This window comes from Medicago truncatula, chromosome 1 (assembly GCF_003473485.1).
Source record: "Medicago truncatula cultivar Jemalong A17 chromosome 1, MtrunA17r5.0-ANR, whole genome shotgun sequence".
Classification (NCBI taxonomy): domain Eukaryota; kingdom Viridiplantae; phylum Streptophyta; class Magnoliopsida; order Fabales; family Fabaceae; genus Medicago; species Medicago truncatula.
This window is the reverse complement of record NC_053042.1, coordinates 2199447-2209748: the sequence shown is the minus strand read 5'-3', so window position 1 is coordinate 2209748 and position 10302 is coordinate 2199447. Positions and strand designations below refer to the sequence as shown.

At 33.7% G+C, this 10302-nt stretch overlaps 1 protein-coding gene across 1 annotated transcript; it reads left to right on the top strand.

Annotated features, from left to right (window-relative positions):
• The first annotated feature begins 478 nt into the window (after positions 1–478).
• On the top strand, positions 479–10072 carry LOC11431337 (pleiotropic drug resistance protein 1). The gene is made up of 25 exons (XM_003588651.4): positions 479–893; positions 1477–1597; positions 1697–1785; positions 1885–1969; positions 2624–2783; positions 2903–2979; positions 3075–3128; positions 3230–3320; positions 3586–3887; positions 3987–4268; positions 4345–4661; positions 4917–5077; positions 5450–5553; positions 5656–5812; positions 5898–6002; positions 6099–6259; positions 6421–6753; positions 7058–7348; positions 7446–7529; positions 7611–7744; positions 7859–8086; positions 8166–8337; positions 8696–8950; positions 9528–9891; positions 10011–10072. Exons 1-24 carry the CDS (start codon positions 571–573, stop codon positions 9783–9785), a joined length of 4344 nt encoding a protein of 1447 aa, XP_003588699.2. The 5' UTR covers positions 479–570; the 3' UTR covers positions 9786–9891; positions 10011–10072.
• The last annotated feature ends 230 nt before the right edge of the window (positions 10073–10302 follow it).

Below are 10302 nucleotides of genomic sequence, written 5' to 3'. Positions count from 1 at the left end.
AAGAGAAAGTTGCTCCCTCTTCCCCCTCTCTCTTCTCTCTTTCTCTCTTCGTTATTTCTCGACCAAGGGAGAGTACATATGCTTTTCTAGGATACTTTTCATTAAGCTCAAAAAATCTATTTATCATTATTATAAATGTAAAAGGGGAATGCTAACGTGCACTTTTAACTTGTAAAAAAAAGAATGTATTCTTACGACAGAAGCTAATAAATCAAATAAATCAAATATTTTTTAAAAATCTATGCATTGAATTTAAACTTTTAATAAATTGAATACATCAAATTTAAGAAAATATTTATACTAATTTGCACGATCTTTAAGTATGATTAATATTGTATTGAAAATTAAAAGAATTATTCATTTTAAGACATTTGAAATAAAAAAAGATAGATAACGTGCAAAAGCAGTGAGATATAAAAGGAATCCATGTAAATAAATATATAGTAACACTTTTGTCATGAAAGAGAATACAACAAATCATTTGAACTATAAGAACAAAAAAATGCATATCAAAATTTGGTTTCACTAACATCTCAGTTTGAGTTTGTAGTTGTAGAGACCAAAACAACAATGGAGAGTAATGAAGTATCAAGAGTTGATAGCTTAAGAAGAGCAAGTAGTTCTAACATATGGAGGAACAATAGCATGAATGTTTTCTCAACGTCTGAACGTGAAGACGATGAAGAAGCTCTTAAATGGGCTGCTATTGAGAGACTTCCTACATATCTAAGGATTAGGAGAAGTATAATCAATAATGAAGAAGGTGAAGGGAGAGAGATTGATATCAAAAAACTTGGATTAACTGAGAGAAAGGTTTTACTAGAGAGACTTGTGAAAATTGCTGAAGAAGATAACGAAAAGTTCTTGTTGAAACTCAAGGAAAGAATCGAAAGGTATGAATTAATGTCTTCAATTGTTTATAACTGTTCGCCAAAGTTTTAAATTATGGTTGCAGTCGTAGTTGGAGTTTCTTTATCTGAAAGCAAAAAAAGAAAAGAGAAACTGTGATCAAGATTTTAAACTGTTGTGTTGTGATTCTTGATATTGTGGAGAATCGTGAACAAGTTCAAGTGATCTTGCCTTAATCACAATTGCAGAAACATAACAAACCTTGATGTTGCAGTCCAAATAGTATTTTGTTCAATTTCTGCTACGCGAGAGTGCTATAGCACTGCTATATGATTCAACAACATTTTGTACTAATTCGCGTATTGCTGAACAATAGCGATTTCTTCAAATTATGCTACATGAATTAACACACCGGCTTGATGCTCAAGTTATATTGTCCTCAAAACTGTTTATGATGCAACATACATGAAGTTCAGTTTGAAAAAGATATGAATGAATTGGTTTTTATAAGTGATTTGAGAGTTTAAATTTTGAAGCATGACATGGAAATTCGGTACATTTGAAGTTGTTTTTGGTGATAATTTATGGTTAGAATTATGATTGATTTTTGTTAAACTAAATGTACAGAGTTGGACTTGATATTCCAATAGTTGAAGTGAGATTTGAGCATATAAATGTTGAAGCACAAGTTTATGTTGGAGGAAGAGCTTTGCCTTCATTGCTCAACTTCTATGCTAATGTCTTAGAGGTGATTAATCAACATGCCACTTTATGCTTTCTACCCTTTTCTTGGATTTATATTATCTTTGATTATTATTTATAAAATGATCTCTTTCTTTTTGTTAAGGGATTCTTAAATTATCTTCATATCATTCCAAGTCCAAAGAAACCATTACATATCCTTCAAAATGTTAGTGGAATCATAAAGCCTCAAAGGTAAATTCAAGACTATTTATGTTTGTTCTTTTTTGCCTTTTTTGTTGTTTTAGATTCTCCAGCTAGATTTTTGTTGTTTTGATGATAAACTTTTTGTAGGATGACATTACTTTTGGGGCCACCAGGCTCTGGAAAGACCACTTTGCTTTTGGCCTTGGCTGGAAAACTTGCTAAAGATTTAAAAGTAAGGAATCCGAATTTTGGTGTCATAAAAATGTTGGGGAGAACTCATTTTTTTCTTCTTTCTTTTTTTATGGGATAAATCAGTTGAATAATATTTTTTTTTATTAGAGTGAATAGGTAAATTGGTCATTGAAATTGTAAACATCGTCCAAAATTGTCTCTAGTTTTTGCGAATTGGCGAATACATCCCTAAAACTGTAAAATGTCAGTCAAAATAATCCCTGTGTAAACTTGTACGGTTAGAGACTAAGGCGTGACATATTAACTGCATATGTCTCCCTCTACATTAATCTCACATCAGTGCCACCAACTAATACTAACTTTCCTATGAAATTTAGGTCTCTGAAGGGCTAGTTTGCAAGTAATTGGTCCCACACAATTGCATTTAGTGACAAATTTGTCCCTAAGATGGCCTAAATTTCCTAGAAAATTAGTCCCTGGTGTGTTGCATTGATGTGAGATCGACGTGACTTGTCTTGTTAACATGTCACAGCGGTAGAAGCTAACGAGGGATCATTTTGAATGATGTTTACAATTTCGGGATCTATTTGCTAATTCAGAAAAATGAGGGACTATTTTGACGATTTTGATGACCAATTCACCTATTCACTCATTTTAATTATAGTAACTAATTTGATTGGTGATGAAACTTCAGCAATCTGGGAGAGTAACATACAACGGGAAAGGACTAGACGAGTTTGTTCCACAAAGAACATCCGCTTATATAAGTCAACATGATAATCACATTGGAGAAATGACCGTAAGAGAAACCCTAGCTTTCTCAGCAAGATGTCAAGGGGTTGGACACAATTATGGTTAGTTTCTTCATTTTCAATATAACAAGAAGAACAAAGAGAGAAAAAAAACATTTTTGATTAAATTTTCACCTTCTTAAGTTGTCATAATCAGGGTTTTGAATTTCACTACTTTTCAGACATGTTGACTGAACTACTAAGAAGAGAGAAGGAAGCAAAGATTAAACCAGATCCTGATGTTGATGCCTATATGAAGGTGAGAAATAAGTCTTTGAAATTCCGAATAATTTACATTATAAGGAAACTGCAGTTTTTTACTCCGGATCATATGATTCATTCAAAACTATGCAGGCAGCAGCACTAGAAGGACAGGAGGCAAGTGTGGTAACTGACTATATTCTCAAGGTAAGAAGAGTCTAGATTCATCATATATGAAAGAAATATAAATAACTTGTAAAGCAATGGACTATATTTTTAATGTTTTTTTCTTTTTTAAAATGTTACAGATTTTGGGATTGGAAATATGTGCCGACATTATGGTAGGAGATGGAATGATAAGAGGTATTTCAGGAGGGCAGAAAAAGAGAGTCACAACAGGTATTTTATTTATCAGGACCGGCATGAGTAAACAACGCCAAAGTTTAATTTCGATACACTGTCATTGTAAAAAGTTTTAGACCGTAAAAATATTCAATGTCATACGTGTGACTTCAGAATTTGTTATGACTAAATTCACATGTATTTAATGATCTGACAATTGCGATTGATTGACGGTGTATATGAATTAAAGTCACAACTTAAAATTGAAACTTATAAGGAGGTTGACTGATAATGATGTTTTTTTTTGGTGAAAAATGTAAAGGGGAGATGCTGGTTGGACCAATAAGGGTATTGTTCATGGACGAAATATCAACTGGTTTGGACAGTTCAACAACTTTTCAAATAATCAGCTCAATCAGACAATCAATCCATATTCTAAATGGAACCGCACTTGTGTCTCTGCTACAACCAGCACCAGAAACTTATGAATTATTTGATGATATAATACTGCTCACAGATGGACAAATTGTGTATCAAGGACCAAGAGAAAATGTACTAGAGTTTTTCGAGTCAATGGGATTCAAGTGTCCTGAAAGAAAAGGAGTTGCTGATTTCTTACAAGAAGTATGAGTTTGATTAATCCACTTTTAAGTCTTCCTTTTAGAAACTACTTTCTTTCTTATATTAATGTGAGTTTGATTTTGTTCTAATGCTATGCAATAGGTTACATCAAGAAAAGATCAATGGCAATATTGGGCAAATAAAGATGAACCTTATAGTTTTGTTACTGTCAAGGATTTTGCCGAAGCATTTCAGATATTTCACATAGGTCAAAAACTTGGAGATGAGCTAGCCAATCCTTTTGACAAGTCGAAATGCCATGCAAGTGTCTTGACCACAAAGAAATACGGTGTTAACAAGAAGGAGCTTCTGAAGGCTTGTGCTAGCAGAGAATTTTTGCTTATGAAGCGAAATTCGTTTGTCCACATTTTCAAAGTCACTCAAGTGAGCAACATTCAAACACTAATATTGCTCATATATTTTGCTTGGTTCTTATGAATTCCATGTTCATCCTTTTCAGCTTATTTATTTAGCTATCATGACAACAACATTGTTTCTAAGAACTAAGATGCATAAGGATACTGTAGAGGATGGAGGAGCTTACATGGGAGCACTATTTTTCACAGTCACAGTAGCAATGTTCAATGGAATATCAGAACTAAATATGACACTTATGAAACTTCCTGTCTTTTACAAGCAAAGAGATCTTCTTTTCTATCCTTCATGGGCTTATTCTCTTCCACCATGGATTCTAAAAATACCAATAGCTCTCATTGAAGCCGTCATATGGGAAGCCATCACTTACTATGCTATTGGCTATGATCCAAGTTTTGTAAGGCAAGAAGTGACTACATCACAAATCTTCAATTAAGCTACAAATTTACCATTATGAAAAACTCATTAGCGACGAAAGTTAGAGACCAAAAAATCAAATACATCTCTGGTTGTCAAAAATAAAATATCTGGTTCTATCGTCGCTAAATATAGTTGCAAAATTGATATACAAATTTCATATTTTTCTGTTTCTAATTTTTGTTTTCAATTCAATCCTTTTTCTAGTAATCATTACTAATTTTAAAATTTTATTGGTAGGCTTTTAAAACAGTACTTGGTAATCCTGCTCATTAACCAGATGGCTACTTCACTATTTCGGTTGATGGCAGCATTAGGAAGGGATGTTATAGTTGCAAGCACTGTTGGGTCATTTGCATTACTAGTAGTTCTGGTTTTGGGAGGATTTGTGATTTCAAGAGGTACAAAATTGTAATGTAGCTTAATGAATCTAGTAAATAACCAATTTTGTCTCTAAATTTTACACAATTTCTCTTACTTGTCCTTCAAGTAAACTATCATGATGATTAGTCGCTAATGTTTTGTCACATCTATCTCATTATTTCTTGTTGTTACATATTGACAAAACGTCATGGACTAACGAAACGAGTTTGAAAAGACATTAAAAACGTTTTGGATACAAAAAACAATTTCAGGCTGTATTTATTATTTGTAATTACTTGAAAAGACGAAGTATGAGAGAGGGTGTACGTGCAGGGATGAAATTGTTGGTTTACAAAAGCGATGAATTAATCTCTATGTTAAATCTGTTTTTTTTTTTTTTTTTGCATCAGAGGACGTGCACAAATGGTTTCTGTGGGGTTATTGGTCGTCACCATTGATGTATGGACAGAATGCTATAGCTGTGAATGAATTTCTTGGACATAGTTGGAGAAAGGTAATGAATCAATCCCCTCTGTTTCTAATAATGAATAAATTCTAAGAGTGACAATGAGCTTTAGAAAGATATATTTATGACAAAAATAATTGAATGATGCAGGTTACCCATAATTCCAATGAAACATTGGGAGTTTTGGTAATGAAAACTCGCGGTTTTTTCCCACAAGCTTATTGGTATTGGATTGGTGTAGGAGCATTGATTGGTTATGTTTTTCTATTCAACTTTTTGTTCACATTGGCCTTACAATATCTCAACCGTGAGTACCGTCTTTCATATCTCTTTTTGAGATTTTGAACTTTACTTGGAACTTTTTCTGATCATTGGATATGTTGCATCTGCAGCTTTCAGAAAGGATCAAGCAGGCCTATCTGAAGAGGAATTGCTTGAGAGAGATGCTTCAACAGCTGTAGAATTTACTCAGTTACCGACTCGAAAGAGAATTTCTGGTGTGTCCTTGAAATAATGTTATTAGATTCTTTGTTTTCTTGTTTGAAGTTTGGTATTCAAACCATAACCTATTTTTGACTGTGATGACAAAACAGAAACAAAAATAGCAGAAGAAGGACTTATGCCATCGAGATCGTTTTCTGCAAGAGTCAGTAAGGATAAAACTAGTATAAGTGGAAGGAGAGGCATGGTTCTTCCTTTTCAACCTCTATCCCTCACTTTTGATGAAATCAGATACGCTGTAGACATGCCTCAGGTACTTTACATACTTCTAAGATGTTCTATCTCACAATTCAATTAGCCTTTCTATTTTCATGTTATTGGTCATTTTGTTGTATTTAAAATATACTAAGTGTTTTCATGCTTCTATGTATTTCAGTCACTCTCATTTATGTTTGACCGTTATATTGATTGTAGGAAATGAAAAATCAAGGAGTTTCCGAGGATCGTCTCGAACTTTTGAAGGGTATCAATGGCGCCTTTAGGCCTGGAGTACTAACTGCTTTGATGGGTGTAAGTGGTGCCGGAAAGACTACTCTAATGGATGTTTTAGCTGGAAGGAAAACTGGTGGATATATTGATGGAAACATCACAATATCCGGCTATCCAAAGAATCAAAAAACATTTGCTCGCATATCGGGATATTGCGAGCAATTTGATATCCATTCACCTAATGTTACAGTTTATGAATCTTTGTTATATTCGGCATGGCTTCGTTTACCACCTGAAGTTGATCAAGCTACTAGAAAGGTACAATAATCTTCAAAAGCCTTATACTAAGATTTGAACACCACAAGATTGCTCAGATTGCATTGAGACGTAATTTAGTATGAGTTTAATTTGTATTAACTGTCGGTGCAATTTTTTTTACACTGTAATGAAATCATAGCCAATGAAATCAATGACTTAGTATCTATGATTAAAGTCAAGCGTTTTTAATGATTTAACGTTTATGACTGATTGACAATGTAAAATATCTGTACACTGGAAATGTATATATATGAATTAAATCCATAGATTATAAACTTGAACTCAATTTTATGTGATGATGCAGATGTTTATTGAGGAAGTTATGGAGCTTGTAGAGCTTAATTCATTAAGAGAAGCACTTGTTGGATTGCCAGGCGAGACTGGACTTTCGACCGAACAACGCAAGAGACTAACGATCGCAGTTGAACTTGTAGCGAATCCATCGATAATATTCATGGATGAGCCAACCTCTGGCCTTGATGCTAGAGCAGCTGCAATTGTAATGAGAACAGTGAGGAACACAGTTGACACAGGACGTACTGTTGTTTGCACAATCCATCAGCCAAGTATTGACATATTCGACGCCTTTGATGAGGTAACAAATCTTACCGCCATTAAGGTAGAATTTTGTTTTGGCCTTTTAGGTGATAAATTTCATAGTTAGTTAAATACTTCAATCTCAACCTTTTCAGCTTCTACTTATGAAATTGGGAGGTGAGCAAATATATTCTGGTCCATTAGGCCGCCATTGCGCTCATTTGATTCATTACTTTGAGGTGAGTCTAATGTAAATGAAATTAAGCATATTTGCTACTATTGTTACATTGGAATATTTACATAGTGCATGGATACTATAGGCTATTGAAGGAGTTCCTAAGATTAAAGATGGTTATAATCCTGCAACATGGATGTTGGAAGTTACATCAGCAGGATCAGAAGCAAATCTTAAGGTCAACTTCACTAACGTTTACAGAAACTCGGAACTATACCGGTTAGAATTCTTTCTTATATCTAATTGTGCTATGTGCTAATGTCTTAAATTTTGTCCATGAGGTAGTATTCAAGATTTTAATATCTTGGTTACTGATACTTTTTAATTGCTTAGGAGAAACAAACAATTGATCCAGGAATTAAGTATACCTCCTCAAGATTCAAAGGAATTATACTTTGATTCTCAGTATACACAAACTATGTTGTCCCAATGTAAAGCATGCTTGTGGAAACAACATTTATCGTATTGGCGAAACACGTCATATACAGCAGTTAGACTGTTATTTACAACACTGATAGCTTTCTTGTTTGGAATCATATTTTGGAACATTGGCTTGAAAAGGTACGTGAAAAGTAAACAAAACATTTACATGATTACTAAAGCAATGTAAAAAATGAAATTCAAAGGAATTGTATTGCAGGAGAAAGGAGCAAGATCTTTTCAATGCAATGGGATCGATGTATGCTTCGGTTATATTTATTGGAGTACAAAATGGTGCCTCAGTGCAGCCTGTAATAGCAGTTGAGAGAACAGTCTTCTACAGAGAAAGAGCTGCTGGAATGTATTCCGCTTTGCCTTATGCAGCAGCACAGGTAAAGTTCAATGCATGGAATTCTTTGAGTAGAACAATTGATATGACTTTTTTGTTTTAACTTGGATTCTCTATGTAATCACACAGTCGTGAATTTCAGCTGTTAAATGAAGATCTGATGACTTGTATTCTGAGATTTATTTTAAAGCCGATTACGTGAAATGAGAATATGAGTTGTCTGATCTTCACCCAACGGTAGAGATTCCTTCACTGCGTGAATGTGTGTTTTCCCTATCTGCACGGAGTCCTTCAACGACTCTGTTTGACCTATCTTATTTTTTACTTCTTTTATCCTTAAAAGAAGTTAGACCAAGCAATCTTGTTTTCCCAATTCTTAAATTATTGTATTGTATTTATAGGTTATTATAGAGCTTCCACACATCTTGGTTCAGACCCTAGTATATGGGATCATTGTATATGCTATGATGGGATTTGAGTGGACAGCATCAAAATTCTTTTGGTATATTTTCTTCAATTACTTCACCTTCTTGTACTACACCTTCTATGGTATGATGACCATGGCCATAACTCCAAATCCACATGTTGCTGCCATACTGTCCTCCTCATTCTATGCAATATGGAACCTTTTCTCAGGCTTTATCATTCCCCTATCTGTAAGTCATAATCTTCAAATCTTTGATCCATTCTTGCATCATTATAGTTTATTAGACACAATTAATCAAAAGTTTTTTGGAAAACAGTATAATAATTAATAACTTTAGCATGAGTGTCAACTATTATTATTAAACTATTGGTTAGTTGTGCCTACTTATTAAACTTTCCAAGACTTGGATCCTATGTATCCCTCCATTGATTTGGACTGCCTGCAGGCTGCAGTCAAAATCAACACATCATGACCATTAGATCAAGATCTAACAGTCCAAATTTCAACGCATATATTTTTTAAAATCTAAAATACTGAGTTTGAAATATGGACCGTCCAATCTTGATCAAATGACCACCGATGTGATAACTACGTGAATGTTTGAGACTGCTGACCATAGACAATCTAAATTCATCCCTCCATTTAAATCTTAGTTGTTGGACTAATTTAACTTCCGAGACTTTTGGTCTCTATTTATTAGATTAATCCAACGACTGAGATTTTGCAGGAGGGGTGGAAGGGTTGCTTGACATCTTTTGTTTAATGCATGACATAAACTTACTTCTAAAATTGATTAACAATGACAGAAAATACCAATATGGTGGAAGTGGTTTTATTGGGTTTGTCCTGTTGCATGGACATTGTATGGATTGGTGACTTCTCAATATGGAGACAACATGCAGAAACTTGAGAATGGTCAAAGGGTTGAAGAATTTGTTAAGAGTTACTTTGGTTTTGAACATGACTTCCTAGGAGTGGTTGCAATTGTTGTGGTTAGTTTCTCAGTGTTCTTTGCACTTATCTTCACCTTTGGTATCAAAGCATTCAACTTCCAAAAAAGATGAAATCGCTTCAAATATGATTCTTTGACAAATAGATTGTTCCTAATGCAAATTCTAGATTGTCATGTCCATAGTATCAAAGTTAGCATGCCTTTCTTAGCATGAGATAGTACAGAGTGTATTCCTACAAATGCGGAAAATAATGATTTTATTATTAGAAATTTATTTATTTATGCTACCACCTGGCATGTAAAGCAAAAGTGTTACTCTAATGTATAAAAAAAAAAGGAACAAAAACACTAGAATTTATACATTTTACCATTGTTTATTATAAATTACTTTCTGTCTAATGTATCAGAACAGAAAGTAGATAGAGTTCACAGACGGTTACTTAGGCATCATAGCCAGATAAACAAAGAAATTACAAGTCAATACCTAAACAAACTAGTGAATTAAGCCATTATGATAACAAAAAACAAAATTAACATGTTTTGTCTCTGGCCACCAAAAGGAGAGAAGCTTAATTTCATCCAAATTTCTTGTATTGTTGATTCCTTGGTATTCAAAAATCTATTATTAC

Excerpts from the sequence above, each read along its gene's own strand:
- LOC11431337 (XM_003588651.4), top strand. The coding sequence starts at position 571 with ATGGAGAGTAATGAAGTATCAAGAGTTGATAGCTTAAGAAGAGCAAGT. Across the intron at positions 1,970-2,623 it reads AACTTGCTAAAGATTTAAAA|CAATCTGGGAGAGTAACATA; the intron begins GTAAGGAATCCG and ends ATGAAACTTCAG. Across the intron at positions 8,338-8,695 it reads TGCCTTATGCAGCAGCACAG|GTTATTATAGAGCTTCCACA; the intron begins GTAAAGTTCAAT and ends TTGTATTTATAG.